Source organism: Ursus maritimus, unplaced genomic scaffold, assembly GCF_017311325.1.
Source record: "Ursus maritimus isolate PB19 unplaced genomic scaffold, ASM1731132v1 scaffold_16, whole genome shotgun sequence".
NCBI lineage: Eukaryota > Metazoa > Chordata > Mammalia > Carnivora > Ursidae > Ursus > Ursus maritimus.
This window is the reverse complement of record NW_024424008.1, coordinates 54,923,294-54,943,146: the sequence shown is the minus strand read 5'-3', so window position 1 is coordinate 54,943,146 and position 19,853 is coordinate 54,923,294. Positions and strand designations below refer to the sequence as shown.

Here is a 19,853-nt window from a genome sequence, read left to right as displayed (position 1 = left end):
AGTTTGAGTCCTGCCAAAGATTTGCGCCATCTAGTGGCCACACCTAAGAAGTAATTCAACCGGCTCTGTTCCCTCTCTTTAGATTCCTTTCCCTCTTCCTTCAATCACGCTGGAAACCTACCCTGCCGGGTAAATTCTCTTTTATCGCGTATGTTACCTTTTGCTTTAGTAATGTTCACATTTTCTTATCTTTTATAGTTTACCTGGGCCTAATCTAAAAGTACATTATAATCTACAAAAACCAAGTAGTAAAAAGCTGACTGTAACCAATTTTGTATGTTACATATACAGTTTTGAAAACTACATTAATAAACAAAACCCAAAGTAAACACTTAAGATATTGGCACAATATGAAAGGTAAAATGTTTTTTTGTAGGGTAGTTAAATAATAAGTAAGCCCCCAGATATCTTTTCTTTTTGAATGAGGGATTTACACTGGGAACAAATTATATTAGTACCAGAATAGTTTCAATTTCTTCTTCTAGCATTGTTTTGAAACAGTCATTTGTTTTATCTTTCTTTTCTTTTTTAAAATATTTTATTTATTTATTTGTCAGAGAGAGAGAGAGAGAGCGCGCGTGCACAAGCAGGGGTAGCTGTAGGCAAAGGGAGAAGCAGGGAGCCTGAGCAGGAAGCCTGATGTGGGGCTCAGTCCCAGGACCCTGGGATCATGACGTGAGCCAAAGGCAGATGCTCAACTGACTGAGCCACCCAGGTGTTCCTCATTTCTGTTTTCTTGAGGGGTTTTTATTTTACTGTCCTCCCCTTCAGTACTTTCTTTAGGTTAATATAAACTGCCAGTGCAGATAAGTCTAAATATTTGGAAATTCTTCCTTAAAGTCTAATAAATTCCTCCCTTCCTGGAAAAGTACTTTTGTGTATTTGTAGTACTTACCCCAAATACTGCAAATAAATTCATAGCTGCTTGTAAACTAGGTGTTAATCTAATTTCTGTATTCACAGGTGAGGTAAAAGTTCTCTCTTCTGAAAATACAAAAGCTTGTGTAACTCGCTAGCCTTCTAGCTACTGACTTTTTTCCTCTTATTCCCCCATGTCAAACCTTGGAAGAATAGTCTACACTTATCTTTTTCCATCCTTTCTTCCCATTCATGACTGAAGCCACCAGTCGACTTTACCCAGCTAATCCACTTAGTGTTCTTTTTGTTGATCACTGTTGACCTTCTTGGCCTTAATCGAAGTGATTACTTTTCAAACCTTATCTTCCATTGACCTCTCAAAATCACTTACTGTTCTTGAATAGTCTCCTTCTGTATGCGTTCTTCCTCTTTAACTTCAGTGCCAACCAATTATTCATTCAACAAATATTTCTTGAGCATCCAGTATGCAGTGCCCGTGTTAGACGCGGGAGATACAGAGACGAACAGGATGGATGTGGTCCTTGCCCTCTCGGATGTGCAGTCCAGTGAACTCGACACAGTCTCCTTTTCTTCTGTGTCGAACCCTCAAAGGTTGATGTATCCTGGGATCCGTGGGAGGTCTAGACCTAGGCCTTTTCATCTTTTCTTTAGGCAATCCCTTCCACTCCCACAGCTTTGACTACTCTTATGTGCTGATTATTTTTAAACTTTAATCTCTAACCCCAGTTCTTTTCTGAGTTTCAGGGCTATATTTTTGAATGACAACTAGATATCTCCCTGTAGGTAGAAAGGCAGTTCAAACTTTGTGTCCAAAACTGGACACAAAATAGAGTGGGAAAAATATGGAGCATGGAATCAAATAGATCTGGGGTGCAGTTTTGGCTCTCAGCAGAGTGTGTGATCATGGGCAAGGTGTTAATATCACTGAATTTTAGTTTCCTTGTTCATGAAATGGAGATAATTTTGAGGGATTATGAGCATTAAGTAAAATATTGTATGCAAATAATACGGTGTAGTGCATGGCATATGAGAAGTGCAAGGCAAATGTTAATAGTCTCAAAATACCTTCCAGTTATTCCCCTCTGGCTATGTCCTGTCTTCCTCTGTTTCATCACAGCCAAATCTACTGAAAGAATAATCTCTCTGAATCCACTTCTTTTCCTGCCTTTTACTCTTAAGGGAAAACAATAGTAATTATTTGAAAATTAAAAGTAATACAGTAGAGGGGCACCGGGGTGGCTTAGTCAGTTAAGCATCTGCCTTAGGCTTAGGTCATGATCCTGGGGCCTTGGATGGAGCTCTGCATTGGGCTGCCTGCTCTACAGGAAGCCTGCTTCTCCTTCTCCTGCTGCTCCCTCTGCTTGTGCTCTCTCACTCTGTCAAATAAATAAATAAAAATCTTAAAAAGAAAAAAAAAAAAGAATTCTTACGATTGACAACAGAAGACAAAGAAATCCAACAGAAGACAAAGAAATCCGATAACAGGCAAAGAACTTGAATAGGCATTTCTTTAAAGATAAACAAATGGCCAATCTGCAGGTGAAAAGATGTTTACAACCAAGTGTCATTAGGGAATGCATATCAAAACCACAGTGAGATACCACTTCATGTCCACTAGGAATGGAAAGTAAGTGTTGTTGAGGATGTGGAGAAACGGGAGCTCTCAGACATTGCTGGTGGGGATGTCAGATAGTACAGCTACCGTGGAAAACAGTTTGGTGGTTCCTCAAAAACTTAAATATAGAATTACTATATGACCCAGCAATTCCTTTCCTAGGTATATACTCAAAAGATCTAAAAACAAGTACTAAAACCAAACAACACTTGTACATACATGTACATAGCATTATTCACAATAGCTAAAAGGTGGAAACAGCCCACATGTTCATCACCCAATGAATGTTTAAACAAATTCTGACATGTGCACACAATGGAATATTATTCAGCCATAAAAAGGAACAAAGTACTGATATATGTTACAACGTGGATGAGCCTTGAAAACGTTAAGTGAATGATGCCAGACACAAAAGGTATAAATTGGATGAATCCTTTTGTATGAAATGTCCAGAATAGGCAGATCCATAGAGACACAAAATAGAGTACATCAGACAGATGCCAAGATTAGGAAGGAGTGACTGCTTGATGGCTATGAGGTTTCCTTCTGGGATAATGAGATGTTCTAGAACTAGATAGTATAGTGACATCACACTAAACATACTAAATGCCACTGAATTGTACACTTTAAAAGGTTAAAACGGTGAGTTTTGTGTTATATGAATTTACCTCCATTTAAAAAAAAGTAAGTTAAAAAAAAAGTAATATCCAACCTCTGTCTAGGATGTAGAAGGCTGAAAGGAGTCTTGCTCCTACACTAACAATAAGACAAAGTTGGGTAATCTAAAAAAGTTGTAACTTTCTTGAACCTGTGAGAGAGATGAGATCTAGGGCAACCAACTAGCCTGAGTCCAAACAGGTGCCTCCAAGGAGAGATTGGATGCAAGCACTGTGCACCTGTGGCAGAGCCTGGGAGGAAGATGGCGCCACCATACAGACAGGGAAGAATTCAGCTAGGGTTGGAATTGCTCCAGGCTAAGCACAGAAGATAAGGAACGCTTGGGGCCACAGATGCCAAGAGGAGTTTGCACCCCTTGCAGGCTCTTTACGGACCTCCACTGGGTACTTATGAAAAATACTGGTTGTGGGAACAGAGTCCAGAGAAAACCTTTTTTGGTGGTGGAGGCCCAGAGATAGGCAGCAGCCGCCACTGCAGGAAAAGCGTGAAGAATTCTTCCTTAAGGAACAAAAGCCGTAAGCCAGTAGGGAAGGGCGGCAAACCTGTTTTCCTCTCCCTCGCTGTCCCAGGCAGATGTGAAGACCCGTTTTAGCAAGGGGGAAGGATAAAGGAAAAAAGAACTGTCTACACCTGGGAGACTGGTAGGATACTGTCTCGGGCTCATGTCTTTAGAGCTTGCCTACCCTGAAGAGTAGGATCACTGCGCATGCCCCACCCTCAAGACTGAGGTTGGCTCATGATCACAGAGAAGCTCCCCTCATTGGCGGCCGCCAGATGTGCAAGCACTGTGTAAGAAGCAGTGCCAGTCTGCTCTGGGAGGGCACACATGTAGGGAGAGTGACTCAGGCGTCGGCACACAAGTAAAGTCTAAAGCTGAAGGTGGAGCAGCAACACTGAAGAAGAGCCCTCCGGCAACCAGCCACCCCTAACATAGCTCTAGAGGAATTGAAGATGGTGGCACACCAAGGTAACCTTAACAAAACTCCCAATCCCAGCTCAATTCCAGTCTAGATTAACCGTCCCTAGGATAATGGCCTGGCAGAACAAGCAGTGTGCCCATTTCTAAGCATAAGCATTTTGTAAGTCACTCTCTACTGTCATACACATGACGTCTGACATTCAGAAGAAAAAGAAATTATAACATATCCAAAAGCAAGAAAAATACTGTTAAGAGTCAATCAGTATCTACCCAAGAGTAGACTCATATGACAAGGACGTTGAAATACCTAGTAAAAGTTAAGAAAATATATGAAGGTGGGATGGCGGGAAAGATTTTAATATTATAACAATTATATTGATTAGATTATAAGATACAATAATTATTGGTTTTTGGTCTTGTGATAAAAGTTTCTCATTAGTCTTTTCTCTTATTAAAGGCATAATCATAAGTACTCATTAATTAAAATTTTCAATAAGTACCTGTAAAAAGGGTAGAGACAAGATGTAGACCAAGGAATTTCAGTTAAAAACCATGGGACTGGGGCACCTGGGTGGCTCAGTTGGTTAAGCAGCTGAGTCTGGATTTCAGCTCGAGCCATGATCTCAGGGTCCTGGGATTGAGCCCCGTGTCAGGCTCCATGCTTAGTGGGGAGTCTACTTGGAATTCTCTTTCTCCCTCTCCCTCTGCTCCTCCCCCCACTCTCTCTTTGTCTCTCTCTCTGGAATAAATAAATCTTTAAAAAAAACCAAACAAACAGGAATGCCTGGGTGGCTCAGTTGGTTAAGCGTCTGCCTTTGGCCCAGGTCGTGATCCCCGGGCCCTGGGATCTAGTCCTGCATTGGGCTCCCTACTCAGCGGGGAGTCTGCTTCTCTCTCTGCCTCTGCCTGCCGCTCCCCCTGCTTGTGTGCTGTCTCTCTCTCTGTGTCAGATGAATAAATAAAATCTTTAAAAATAAAAAAATTAAAAATTAAAAAAACAAACCAGGGGACCAACACATACAGATCCTGTGTAGCTAAGGAATAAAGTAGGTCTTGTACCTTCTACAGTGGAAGCATGAAGTCCCTTGGAATCTGAGTTTCTAAGGTTGCTTTGCTCTGTGGTTCTTGTTCCTGCTCATTTCTCTTTTCATGAATTGCATGAGCATTCTCTACAACTGTCTAAATGTTGGCAGCGTCTGCAGCTCCTGCTTTGTGTCCATTCTTCCTTAGTTGAAATCTTGCCTGGCTTCTTTGACCTCTCTTGACTCTGAGCAACAATGCCTGTCAGGACACTCATTATTCCCTCGTAGAAGTACCTGGAATGGATGAGAAATGGTGGCCTCATGAGAGCGTCCATGTCCGAAGCACCTCCTGGCTTCGTGGCCCTAGCGTGACTTATGTGGATCACACCCTGTGGACGTGGTTGGTGTTTGGCAATGGTGTGAAAGCTGTGCTGTGACCCCAGGCAGCTTTATTCTCCAGGGCACTTTGAGTAACTGGAAATGAGGGGTGGTTGGGAGCAAGTGAAGTTCTGACCACAGAGTCTCTCTCTGATTGCAGAGTTGTCTCACTCACAGAGCTCTCCAGCTGTCAGCAGCGCCTGCACGAAAGTGCTCTATTTCACCGACCGGTCACTTACACCCTTCATGGTCAATATACCAAAGAGGTGAGATTCTGGGATCGTGATTTCTCTTTTACTTTATAAAAGTACGAAGTAATGACGGGACACAGAATCATGAGTTACTGCCCACTGAACAAGCTAAAAGGTGTTTGAGAAACAGTACGGTGTAGTAGGAATAGAGATCGGGATCCTAGGTTTAGGGTCATCACTAACCAGTGGCATTACAAGGGACAAGTCATGATCTGCTGCGAGGTACAGACACAGTAACAGTGCTTGCAGTGCTGATACACAGCTGTGTTCCAAGGTAGGAAAAATGGTTTTTTTAAAGGGCTCAAAACAGCTCGCATTGATAGCCATGGATTGCAGCCTGGCTCTCCAGGGCTATTATCATTGATCTTGGTCCTACTTGATGATTGCATCCAAGCCATTGAGAATTTGTGTTAAGAACCTTCAAACATTCATTTACATTCCCTTGTTTGAAAGAAGGACTTTGTAAACTCTGGAACCAACCACTGAGAGAGGTAATAGGTTGTCCCTCTCCTGGAGAGTCCTCTTAGTTGGTCTTGGCTAAAGGGGAGCTTTCCGAAGCTGGAAGGATGAAGACGGTGATGTCTGATTTAACTCTACCAGCCTAGAGAAATGGAATATTGTTACAAAGAAGGAAATCAAGAGAACTTAGACATTGATAGTTCAACAAATTAGATTTCAGAGACCTGATGATGTCTTATTTCCAGAGTAAAACAGAGAAAAGTACTCTGGCTGCTGCTGAAACAAAAAATCTATTTTACATTCTCAGATCATACCATCTGTAATGCTGCTCTCCTTCCCTCGTGGTGGCTCCCTAGCCTGTGCTGTTGTAGAATTGTCTGAGTTGTCAGGGGCAGGGACCTAACAAGGCCATGCCATTTCTTCCTGGAGAGTCTTTGGCAGGGGCCTGGGTTTAAAGCTGACATCTCATCTTTCCAACGTCTTGATAAACAGTCTGTTTCAGTGCTCTTGCCTTTTGTTGCAGGTTGGGGGAGGTGACACTAAGGGATTTTAAAGCAGCTATTGACCGGGAGGGAAATCACCGGTACCACTTCAAAGCGCTGGATCCTGAGTTTGGCACTGTCAAAGAGGAGGTACGGAATCCCCGGGAGTCTGGGTGGTATTACTGGTGATTCCTGAACCCCAGAGCCAGCCTCCTCCCCACGGACTGGTACCCGAAGTACCCAAGTTCCCTAACCAGGTCAGAGGAGTTTCCCAGAGCCTCAGGCCAGTCGGATTACTTTAGACCGAGGTGGTCAGGGAATTGCACAAGGAGTTGACAGCTTCTTCAGTTCAAGGACTTAATCACCTTGACCAAACTGGGACAGCATTCTTTATTTTAAAAAGGAGAAAGTTTCGTTAGTGAAAATAAAGGGACCTAAGCTTGAACGAAAGCTTGGGTTAGGGGTCCCTTCTCTATCTGTAGCCAAATCTTAGAAACGTTTCTGGGGCTGCCTGGGTGGCTCAGCCGTTAAGCGTCTGCCTTCAGCTCAGGTCATGATCCCAGAGTCATGGGATCAAGTCCCACATCAGGCTCCCTGCTCAGCGGGAAGCTGTTTCTCCCTCTCCCACTCCCCTGGCTTGTGTTCCCTCTCTCGCTGTCTCTTTCTGTCAAATAAATAAATAAAATCTTTAAAAAAAGAAAAGAAAAGAAATGTTTCTGCTTCCTATGTTGAGCAAAATAAACAAACAGGCATGAATATATGGAACTGTATGCCGTGATGGTAGTTTCTCACCCATGCTTATTCTCAACTCCTTGACTGTTTTCTTAGCCTATGCTTCTCTTTACAATCCATCTGCCAGATATAAGGAAGAGAGTTCTGGGTTCTGACATAATCACATTGTGATTAAAGCCAATGTTTTATTTCATAAATATTTCCAACTGAAATGCTTTAATAGCCCTGTTCTATTAATGGCTTAGAAAATTAATTGAATGAATGAATAAAAAGAACTGCCTGTTCTTTTGGTCTTCTCTCCAATCCTTTCTTTACCATACTGGGACCAAAATTTTACTGTTTCTCATTTTTGTAATGTTCATGCTACCGCTTTCTCCTAAGGACCCCAAAGTGCTGTATGGTTAGTAATGTATTAATTCTAGTCAATCTCTATAAGCAAAGCAGGGTTAGGGATGCTTTTACAAACATTTCATAGATGTGGAACTAAGAATATATGTTATGTAATTTTAATAATATATAATAACATAACACAATAGGATATATTATAGTATATATTGTATTATATATAATATATATAACCTATTAAAATATAACATTACATATATTAAAAATATTATATATATATATTTAGTTACACCTTTAGGGACGAAACCAAAGGGACACAGACTCTAACTTAAGGCTTTTCTATGTTCTTATCCACGGTGTTGAGGCCTTACTTTTAGCAGCAGCAGCTAGCCGTCCAATGAGACTCCCTGTCTTATTTATTTTTTCATTGTAGCTCTTTTTTCCTTCCTCTAGGTTTTCCACGATGATGATGCCATCCCTGGGTGGGAAGGGAAAATTGTAGCTTGGGTAGAAGAAGACCATGGAGAGAATTAATGCTGAATATTGGATTGGGGGCTTATGGAACTTGGCACCCCCTGGCTGTTTCACTCAGGAAAGAGGACTAAAACCAGAATACACAAAGAAGTTTCTAGTTCGTGTTGCCAAACCAGAAACTTCTCCAAGTGCGACAGCCCCAGGCCAGTACTGTTTCTGTGCCTGGCACATGGGGTACTTAAAATCCCTGTCCACCTGTAGACCATGGGTTCATCTGGAGTTCCTTGTCCGTGGGAACACAGTGTTTTATTCTGCTCTGAGGACAACAAACCGAAGGCCTTAACCAATGGGGATGGATGATCCCGCTCCCGTAGGGGCATGGCTGCTATTATCTGGATCCTGGGAATTGGATGCGTCACTCCTGTGTGTTACAGTATTTTAATTGGCCTCAATGGTTGCAGCAATCAGAGTCCCAGCATTTGTACTCACAGACAAGGCAAAGGTACCAGCTTTTTTGCTGCTTTGCAGCTATTGTAAACCAAGAGTAACTCATGAGGTGGTACCAAAGATGAAAGCCCACTCTTCAGGGATTTTTTGGACCGGACATGGATGGTGCTGAATTGTTGATTGGATGGAAAAAGGGCTTCCCATATTATGCTATACTTTGCTAAAACCATGATGAAGTAAGACCTTGGGTTGCCTCTTGTGTCTTAACTGGTTCTGCAACTTGTCCTTTAGCCCACAGAGGGCACATTTCATGTACTGCTAGTTTTCTCTGGGGACTCGTTCACTGTAGAGCCGTTTTCCCCCTTCCAACTGACGAACTTTGTGTTTGAAAGGAATAAGGAGTTAAAGTCTCCTTAAAAATCTAGGCGGGTATGGAAAGGTGCTGCTACCCATATTTTCTTGACTTTCTTTCTCTCATGACTTCCTTTAGCTCACGGTATCTCCTTTGTAGTCAAAAGGAGACAGATCATTAATTTCAGTATTTGTGATTTATGAGTACTGAGCATGAGTTACTGGTCTGCCCCTCTTCATTTCAAGTTATTTTCTATTATATATTTAGTCTAGGTTGATCCTTTAGGGCACAATAGGAACCAGGGGTGTGGAGCATGAGTTGTGAATGGCAGTGTTGATTCTGGGTAAAAAAAAAAAACAAAAAACCTAGAATCCTTTCTCATGTGCAACATTGTCAAGTGTAGAAGCTAAAAGAAAAGAGTTAAACTTCCAGAGATTACTTAAAAACTTGGGTTTTCTCAGTCATTTACCAAGCACCATCAACTAATCAGCCATATATATGTATATACATATATATGCACACACATACACACACACACACACACACACACACACACGAATATTCATTCCCAAAAGCAGTCGGCCTGTGACCACCAATGTACACTGCCAACCAGAAGAGTCAGACAAGTCAGTTCTGGGTTCTTGACCTGTCTCTAGTTCATCTCCCTTTGCCAGCTATTTCAACAGACTACTCATTGGAGCTCTGAAATGACATTTTGTTGTTTTATATAGATGTGTCTTTTAAAATAGTTCATGTTTGGAGAATTCTTTTGTACTCATTTGCTTTTTGTCTGAGAACCATGTCTATTTTTATAACTCGAGTGTGAGTTCTGTATGTTCTCACATTCTGTATACTGTATCCATTTTCTAGAGAACCCAGTAGCTTTTATACAGGCTCTTCTCTTCTTAGCCCTTGTGGTTTCAGAACAAGCTTTATTTTATTACAAGTATACTAATGACAACTAACTCCTGGTTCTAATTCTACCTGCCATTTTGGTTGTGGAGGTAGTTTTACGTAATCTATTTGATTGCTCCTCTGGCAGACAGAAGGAGCTCAAAAGACACCTGCTATCTTTCAGTAAGTTTACTTGATCTTCTCCTACTGAAGAATTTCTCATTAGAAATGACTTGGAAAGTTTGGGAAAGCCATTCAAAAGCAAGAATAATTCATTATGAAAGCAAACAGAAGAAAACAGGATATTCTGAGTCCCTTCCCCGCCCCCACCAGGAAGTCTGGAGAAAAGGTCCTCATGTCACCAATTTCTCTGTTGCATGAATTTTAGTGTTTTGCTATAAGACAGCATGAGGGTTATCAGGCCAAAATTCATTATTGTATTTCCAGTACAATTTATCTTGAGTATCCGTCTCTTTAGTTTTTACTTGTCAGTTTTCTTTGAGCAAACATTCTTACCATTATGTAGAATTTAGCTTTTCGGAGAAAATTAAATGAGAGAAAATTTTCAAAGTCCTCGACCTTATTTGGCTTTTCTATCTCTGTGCTTTGGAAGAGGAGCTGCATGGCCTTAGTGCCTCCACAGAAAGCTGAAGTTGAGTTTAGGGGAGAGAATGAGATAATTTTTTCCCCTTCAGCTCATTAATCTCATATGCCCTGGGTAATAACTAAACACCCCCATTACAGGATGTCACTCCAGTAATTCTTGTGTACAATGTGTTGGTAATCCCCATTCCAGTTTCTAAAGACAGGAGCCTTCTGAGGAAGCATGTGCATTGGTTCCTTCTGGTTTGAATAGATTCCTGTTCGTTCCACTACGGCTGCACTCGAAGCCTCCGGACTTATTCAGAGTATTGTCCCCTGGTGACATTTGTGTGGGATAGTCCATCCTAATACTGAAATTCTCTTTCTTTGAAAAAAACTAAGGAACTAGAATGTTTACAGTTCATAAAATAACCTCTAAACTCTGTGAGATTAAAAAAATGATCCTCACAAAAACTAGAAGAAAGCTCAATTCCTTTAAAAGTCTTCACTTAAAAACTGACAACTATTCTCACTCAGTTCCCTAAATTAGCTGGAATTGGAACACTTTACAATTTGTACCTAAAGAATTTGGGTTAAATTTAGTTAATGGCGTTACTTACTGATTAACAGTTCAGCTCTTTTTGAGCAGGATGGTTGTAAATTAGGGAAAAAATCTTTATGTTCTACATCCAATCCAAGAGGACTCTAATTACTTAAGAACATTTATGTCATAATTATAATAATTTTCATTTTTTCCATAAAATAAGCATTATGATTGCACACTCCTATTGTCTGAATTTATGTAAGAGGTATAGCTTGCTTAAAAATATATGTAAAGTTATATTTTCTTAGAAACATGGATGTTTGCAACCATTGCTTTCATAGAGATTACCACCATGCATTCTCCCTGTTTTATGTTTTCATGAAGACTGTGTTATACCAGAGGCTTCTGATTATCAAAGTGATAACCAGTTTTAACTGCCTGTATGTACCAGATTTGTGAACTAATTAAAAAAGAAAAAAGCAGAAACAAACCATGAATAAAATGGAGTTTGCAAACTAAATACCATTAATCATTTTCACTTGTGTTTATCGACCGAAATTAATCAGCAAAGCCATTAACATTTAGTGCAAGTCAATTTCCTCAAGTGATCTCCCTGGTAGCATGTTTACTCATTACCTGGGGAGCAGAGATAAGGATTACTTTAGTACTATAGATATTTTACCATTGGCATTTCAAATGTAAGCACAAAACACATTATTGTCAAAGAAAATTCATTGATTTATCACCTCTTTAGCACTTTCCTGTTTGTTACACTATGGATGCTCTCGAAGCCTCTTGACTTATTCAGAGTATTATATATAAATGTGTGAACAAATAAGAACCTGAGTACAAACTGTATGACCACATTTTTTAATGAAAAAGCAAGAAACACTAAACAGATACTTTCAGAAGTGTGCATTTAAAAGAACCAGAATTTCCAAGTTAATTTGAAAGCTGCCTTCCTACAACTTAGGTCAGCTTCATTTATCACTTCAATTTAAATGTTTACTGTATCTACATTTTTAGTCCTGAGCTTTTACCTGGCTTGCAATTACATATTTTCAACTATTAATTATAAGCAATTTTAATTGGGTCATTATGTTAAAATTAAATATGTAAAGAGCTTAACTCAAATCTTTCATTACCCGGTAATTCCTCTTTGCATCTACCCATTTCCCATCAGTTGTCATTCTACTTCAAACCTTAGAATCTCGAGCCTTCCTTTTCCTTAAATTCTGTTATCCAATCTGTGTAGGGGAGTTCAGACCTCCCTCTCAGGGCTGATTTGACAAACCTAAGAATTCCTAGCCTACCTCTGGAGTAAACTTACCACCCTGCACTGTTTGACCTGTGCCTTCCTGTGATTTAACTACACCTGTCAAAAGTATATTCAAATGCAAACCGGCTATGCACTGAAAAATGCAAACTCAGGTTTACGCAATCCTACCTAAGTAAGTGAACAGCAAACTGAAGACAGTATCATATAAAGGCTAATTTAGATCCAGTTATTAAATTCAAATATAGTGGAAGTAGTAAGATATTCTGATCAATTCCAAATCATTAAAACATTTTCATAATAATTTATAAAGTTACAGTATAAGTCCTTTCACTAATCACAGGTATTCTTCCAATAGTTATTTATAAGTAGTTTTACATAATTGTAATATAATTACTCTATTCTTATAATTTCAAATGTGCCTTTCCATATAATCCGGAAAGTTTCTATTTCTCAGTTGTATTGCCTATGTATTACTGTTAGGCATCTGTGATTGCTCAAACTTTCCTCATTCTTGGAGAGTTATGTTTATCAGTTCTTTTTGTTACAAAGACACTAAAACGGTTTTTACCTTGTTCTGAATGCTTTAAGGGTACTAGAATAGAATTTTGGGGAAAGATGTAAACATTTTTCCCAGTCTGTTACTTCTTATACCACCATCTATAAAAACAAACATTGCACTCGGTCCACTCAACAAGTGCATCTTTTTCTCTACAATCTCATTAATACTGGGTTTTTGCTTTTTAAAGTTTACTACTTTAGTAGGTATGAAATAGTGCCTCCTGGCTGTTTTAATTTTCCAAATGTTTAATTACTAGCAAGGGTGAACATATTTTCACATGTTGGTTTTTCCTATTTCTTGTGTTCTTCGTATTCTATGACCATCTGTACAATGGGGACTTAGAGATATAAACACAGAACGTGCTTCCTCCTAATCTAATGTCACGCTCAGCTCAGAAATGAGGTATTTTTTACTTGTATTTTTACTTATGATAACCGTACAATAGAAGTGTACCTAACAAACATTGTAGATAACTTCTCGTTTATTAAATCAAACGACGTGCCTTCAACCTCCAGTATTTACCGGATACTATACTGAACTCTGTAGTTTTGTACGAAATATTTCAAGCATAACAAAGTTTTTGCGATTTAAAGGGATTCTATAGTAAGTCAGAAACGCAAATCTGTTTTGTAAACTTGTACCCTGATACATAGCATGCATGCTTAGTCCAGCTACAGCACACCTTAATGGGGCAATGAATCTTCCGCTTGGCTGCCCTTCACACCGGCTGGAAAACCTGCTCACTCGGATTTCCGGTTATGCTACAGATCTGAAATTAAACCTTTGTAACTTAATACCGGCGGCGCGGAGCGAGGCCCCACACCTGGCTACGGCTGGGTCTGCGGAGGCTGACCGCACATCACTAGAACGTTCTCACCCCCTTGGAAGGCTCCGCGCGCCAGTCTTCAGAAGCTCTCCGTAATCCCCGCCCTTGGCCTCCGGCTCCCTTCCCCGCTTTTCTCAAAACTTGGCCACTCCCCCTCAGCCCACCTCTCAGGCCATTCCGCCTCCATTAGCCGGGCTCTCGATGCCTTTTTAGGCCCCTCCCCGGGGGCCGTGCCCTTACCGTCGCTTAGGCCCGGTTCTACCCTCAGATTCCTCTCCTAGGACCGCCTCCCTTTACCTTCCCCCTTCTCCGCGTCTTATTTCTCCCAAACTTGCGCCTGCATTGGCTCTTCTGGAACGCCCCTGCCCCTGTGGCCCCAAAATAGTCTGCCCTATCCCCTGTGGGCCACCCTTTGCCCTACTCCCAGGAGGAAGAGTCGACGTTCCACCCATTTCTAGTCTGGGGAGGGGTGCAGTGACTCTTTGGAGTCCACTTTACGACAATGTGCGGCTGGGCGGCGCGGCTGACGGCAACGCCGCACTGCTCTTGGAGAGGTCACTCCGGAGACGGCGTTGGTTTTGGGGTGTGGGGGTTGCTGGCACTATGTGGCGCGTCTGTGCTCGACGGGCCCAGAATGCAGCCCCAAGGGCAGGATTTGGGGTTCGGTGGGCGGCCTTGCGGGAGGACCCGGGGGCTCCATGCGTGACCTCGCGGACTGGCGCGGCTCCGGCTCGTTGCAGTAGTGGGACCACAGGGTATGGTAGGGTCCGGGCACTCTGTGGCTGGAGCCCCAGCTCATGGGCCACACACAGGCATCGCCTCCTACTGCAGCTTTTGGGATCGTCCAGCCGCCGCTGTTATAGCCTGCCCCCGCATCAGAAGGTGAGCCCCAGACCTGCCCTTCGCGGGACCCCGTTTGTCCTTCAGGGCCGACTTCTTGGCCTCGAGATCCTCCTAAGGCTTCAGTAATCTTTCATCCCCCTTCCAGTATGTATCATTCGTCTCTTCTCCAGTACCCAGCTTTATTGTGGCTCTTGAGCTTACTTACCTCTCCTGATATATTTATTCCATTGAAGGAAAAGAGTTCCAGGCTTCCGTCTCTTGATCTAGTCCGTTGAAAGAAGAGCTCCAAACCTGAGGCTATTTGTGGACTGTCTGCTGAGTTACGTGCTCTGCCAGTCCCACGGGACTCTGGAGCAGGAACCCTGTCACTGGAGAGCTGGTGGCAGGAACTCCTTTTCTATCCCCAGTGCCCAGCGTGGGACGGGACTCAGTACACTCATCATATATAATTGAATGAAGCATTAAGCCAGACTGAGAGATAGCGTTTTCTAAATTTAGTATTTCTCCTTTTTCTCCTCCAGGTTCCATTGCCCTCTCTTTCCCCCACAATGCAGGCAGGCACCATAGCCCGTTGGGAAAAAAAGGAAGGGGAAAAAATCAATGAGGGTGAACTGATTGCAGAGGTAAGTTATTTAAAACATGGAAATGAGTTAGAAGGAACTGGCTTAGCTAAACGGAGCGTTAGCTTTCCGGATAGGTAATTATCCCTTTTGCTTAAGAAACTTAGAAGTTTTTTACAAATTGGTATTAGAGAACGTTGGTTAGATAAGTTGTCAGCAGCTAGCCAGGCTGATTTTTAGCTAATTCCTTTCAGGTCTATTAATAGAGGCTTTATCTTCACATGACTGTTGAACTGTGTGATTCTAGGCACAGTCTAATAAGTTTTGTACTGGTAGCATTAAGCCTAAGCTGCTGCTTTGTGTTAAAAGGTTGAAACTGATAAAGCCACTGTTGGATTTGAGAGCCTGGAGGAGTGTTACATGGCAAAGATACTGGTTGCTGAAGGTACCAGAGATGTTCCAGTTGGAGCGATCATCTGTATCACAGTTGAAAAGTGAGTAGTACTTTGGTAATTTGTGGAACTCAGGCGCTCAGTGGAGTGTTTTGACCCAGAATTGAGAAAGGAGGAATTAAAGGCTTCTGAGACTACTTTTGTAGGAGCTAAATCTGCTTTATAACCCCCTGTACTTACACATTCTTTCTCTTCCATAGGCCTGAGGATATTGAGGCCTTTAAAAATTACACATTGGATTCCTCGGCAGCACCTACCCCACAGGCAGCTGCAGCACCAACCCCTGCTGCCCCTGCTTCACCACCTACACCTTCTGCTCAGGCTCCTGGTAGCTCATATCCCACTCACATGCAGGTGAGGCTCAGCCTCTGGGTTTTTGCTCTAGAAAATTTATTATTCATTATTTTTCATATATGGCCATCACATCCTGGAGACTGGCATTAACTATGGCTAGGTCTTGTCATTTGAAAGTAAAGAGAGATTAAAAAAAGAAGAAAGTACATAGGGATTGAAACATGAAAATTGACAATTTTATTCCTAGTCATTATTTCCAGGTGCGTGAACTTGGACATTCCTTTAAACTTTCCCAGCCTCAGTGTAGTAGATAGGATAATGCTTGGCATTTCTCATTCAAGAACATTGTATTAGATTTGGAGGATGATTTGTACTTATAATCTACTCCTTGTATAAATAGAGTATTTAGTAGGCCTCTAGTATCGTCTATTGACTCAAGTCCCCAATTGATGTTTTCCTTTGACATGTGGTGTTTATTTTCTAAGAGTGGGTGAACTAGTCGTGTAATATTACTAAATGAGGAAACTGACAATAAAGTGTGAGTGTAGAAGAGACAGAAGAGTTGAAGGCAATAGGGGCGCCTGAGTGGCTCAGTCATTAAGCGTCTGCCTTCGGCTGAGGGCGTGATCCCAGCGTTCTGGGATCAAGCGCCACATCAGGCTCCTCTGCTGGGAGCCTGCTTCTTCCTCTCCCACTCCCCCTGCTTGTGTTCCCTCTCTCGCTGGCTGTCTCTGTCTCTGTTCTCTGCCAGATAAATAAAATCTTAAAAAAAAAAAAGAGTTGAAGGCAATAAATATAATCACTGTTAATTCTGTTAAATAAATCCGTTTCTAAGAAACTACAGGAGTTCATCAGATACTACAGTTATCCTATGTTTATTTGTGTGTTTTGGATATTGGAAATGGGTAAAAAAGCAGCTGGCCTTTTTCTAAAGGATTAAGACTAAAGCTTTTCTTTCACTTAGTTTATTTGTAGAAATTTCTGTATGGGAATCGTTTTCTTTTTTGGACATAATGTTCTTCTCCATGGTCTTTTATTAATAGCCACTCGTGAAGTTTTGTGTGGTGTTCAGGTCACACATTTGTTTCATCCTATTCAGTAAACTGTATCTCACTACATAAGACACACTTCATTTCTCTCATTTTATGTCTGTGGCTCTGTGTGCAAGTGTTAACAGTTGTATCTTAATTATCTTTTAAGATTTGTATAGAGATTATCAGCTCCACTGGTTTTTAAGAAGTAGATGGAGATGACAAATTCTGAGCAAGAAAAACATTTTAGGGGCGCCTGGGTGGCTCAGTCGTTAAGCGTCTGCCTTCGGCTCAGGGCGTGATCCCGGTGCTCTGGGATCGAGCCCCACATCAGGTTCCTCCGCTGGAAGCCTGCTTCTTCCTCTCCCACTCCCCCTGCTTGTGTTCCCTCTCTCGCTGGCTGTCTCTATCTCTGTCAAATAAATAAATAAAATCTTTAAAGGAAAGAAAAACGTTTTAAAAATATTTTCTAATTAGAGTTCTAAGTTTTTCTTTTTCCCTCTTTCCCAAGACATTAATTAAAATTATTTTCCTCTCAGAATAATCCTCTTGCTAATTAGATATAAAAAACTAGGAAGGGGGCGCTTGGGTAGCTCAGTCATTAAGTGTCTGCCTTCGGCTCAGGTCATGATCCCAGCATTCTGGGATCGAGCCCGCATCGGGCTCCCTGCTCAGCGGACTGTCTCTATCTCTGTCAAATAAATAAATAAAATCTTTAAAGGAAAGAAAAACGTTTTAAAAATATTTTCTAATTAGAGTTCTAAGTTTTTCTTTTTCCCTCTTTCCCAAGACATTAATTAAAATTATTTTCCTCTCAGAATAATCCTCTTGCTAATTAGATATAAAAAACTAGGAAGGGGGCGCTTGGGTAGCTCAGTCATTAAGTGTCTGCCTTCGGCTCAGGTCATGATCCCAGCATTCTGGGATCGAGCCCGCATCGGGCTCCCTGCTCAGCGGAAGTCCTGCTTCTCCCTCTCCCACTCCCCCTGCTTGTGTTCCCTCTTTCGCTGCTTCTCTGTCTGTCAAATAAATAAATAAAATCTTAAAAACAAAACAAAACAAAACTAGGAAGATAGCAAACAAAACCCATAATAACTGGGTAAGCATCCAAGTTCAGTGGACACAGAAGCCATATGAATAGCAAAGCAATGTTTCATTGAGATCAGCCAGTCTGATGTTTACATTTTGTTGGGGTGGAGGTGACTATTTCCTTTATTTATTTTTTCCTGCAATAGTTGAAGTTTCTTTCTTTCTTACCAATTTGGGTGCCTTTCCTTTCTTTTTCTTGTCAGATTGGTTGTGACTAGGACTGCCAGTACTTTCGTTGAATGAAAGTGGTGAGAATGGACATCCTTACCTTGTTCCTGATCTTAGAAGGAAATCTCAGTTTTTCACTATTGAGCATGATGTTAGCTGTAGGGTTGTCATATAAGGCCTTTATTTTGTTGAGTATGTTCCCTCTATGCCCACTCTGTTGAGAGTTTTTATCATGAATGGATGTTGTACTTTGTCAGATGCTTTTTTTGCATCTATTGAGATGATCGTATGTTTTTTATCTTTTCTCTTATTAATGTGATATATCACATTGATTTATGAATATTGAACCACTCTTGCATCCCTGGAATAAGTCCCCTTGATTGTGGTGAATTTTTTAAATGTATTGTTGGATTCAGTTTGTTAATATTTTGTTAAGGATTTTTGCATCTGTGTTTATCAGAGATATTGGCCTGTAGTTAGTTAGTTAGTTTGCTTGTTTTTGGTGGTTTAGGTATCACAGCTGGCTTTGTAGAATGAATTTGGAACTTTTCTTCCTCTTATTTTTTGCAATAGTTGAGCAGAATATGTATTGACTAGTCTTTAGATATTTGGTGAAATTTACCTGGGAAGCCATCTGGTGCTGGACTTCTGTTTGTTGGGAGTTTTTTGATTACTGATTCAGTTTCATTGCTAGTGATCAGTCTGTTTAAATTTTCAGTTTCTTCCTGATTTAGTTTTAGAAGGTTATATGTTTTAGTAATTTATCCATTTCTTGTTTGTTGGTGTATAAGTTTACATAATATTCTTTTTTTTATCTTGGAAAGGTATCTGGGAAGTTTAGGAGAAATGCAGTTTCCTCTGAGTGAAAAGGTAGCTGCTAACACAGAGCACAGCAAAATTTTAATGGAATAGTCCGACCAAGATCATTCTGTGAGAATGAAAAATTCTAACTTAATCTAAGTGATAAAAAAGATGAAAAGATACTCTGTGCTTACATATGTAATTGAGGAATTAATGTTGACTGTCTAGAAAGAAATCTTTTCTAGTCTACCCCTTGCTTTTAACTTTGGTAGAGGAGGGAAGGTCAAAGTATCACTGATACTGTAGATCTTGGGATTTGAAGGGTGGTTCAGCTGGGAGGGCACTATCGAGGCATTGGTCTTTTGCTGTTATGCGGGCATCAGACAGGTGGGAATTTGGATCGTCAGTCACTATCATTCCATAAAATGAAGCTTGCCTAAGTGCCGTTGTGTCCCAGGCTTCCTAGTATTAAGCAATAATATGTGTTTGTTTCTACAGGTGGTTCTTCCTGCCCTCTCTCCCACCATGACCATGGGCACAGTTCAGAGATGGGAAAAAAAAGTGGGTGAGAAGCTAAGTGAAGGAGATTTATTGGCAGAGATAGAGACTGACAAGGCCACTATAGGTGAGATTTCTTCAGCTCTTAATGGTTGAGGCACTGAGTTTTCCAGTGAGGGAAGAGGATTGCCGTCCTATCCTATAATGAGTGAGTGATAACATGAAAAATTTTAATTTTTGGGATTCATTTCCTGGAACAGGCTATGTAATGACAGAAGCGTGCATAGTGGAATTTGTCAGTTCCATGCTGCACTCTTCATGAATCAAGGATATGTCAGTTTAGAGATTATTTTTATCTAGAGTTTGCTTCTTAGTCTTATTATGTTACTGAGAAGCTATA

At 41.1% G+C, this 19,853-nt stretch overlaps 2 protein-coding genes across 3 annotated transcripts in view; both read left to right on the top strand.

Moving 5' to 3' along the window:
* Positions 1 to 11,573, top strand: part of DIXDC1 (DIX domain containing 1) — a 60,643-nt gene extending 49,070 nt beyond the window's left edge. For both annotated transcript variants that reach the window (XM_040631220.1, XM_008690081.2), the window contains 3 exons: positions 5,652 to 5,757; positions 6,725 to 6,833; positions 8,214 to 11,573. In XM_040631220.1, coding sequence (XP_040487154.1) covers positions 5,652 to 5,757; positions 6,725 to 6,833; positions 8,214 to 8,294 — 296 coding nt within the window. In that variant the 3' untranslated portion in view covers positions 8,295 to 11,573. The remainder of the gene's footprint in view (positions 1 to 5,651; positions 5,758 to 6,724; positions 6,834 to 8,213) is intronic.
* Positions 11,574 to 14,240: 2,667 nt separating this feature from the next.
* Positions 14,241 to 19,853, top strand: part of DLAT (dihydrolipoamide S-acetyltransferase) — a 31,508-nt gene continuing 25,895 nt past the window's right edge. The window contains exons 1-5 of the mRNA XM_008690080.2: positions 14,241 to 14,599; positions 15,082 to 15,183; positions 15,490 to 15,614; positions 15,773 to 15,926; positions 19,454 to 19,580. Coding sequence (XP_008688302.1) covers positions 14,321 to 14,599; positions 15,082 to 15,183; positions 15,490 to 15,614; positions 15,773 to 15,926; positions 19,454 to 19,580 — 787 coding nt within the window. The 5' untranslated portion in view covers positions 14,241 to 14,320. The remainder of the gene's footprint in view (positions 14,600 to 15,081; positions 15,184 to 15,489; positions 15,615 to 15,772; positions 15,927 to 19,453; positions 19,581 to 19,853) is intronic.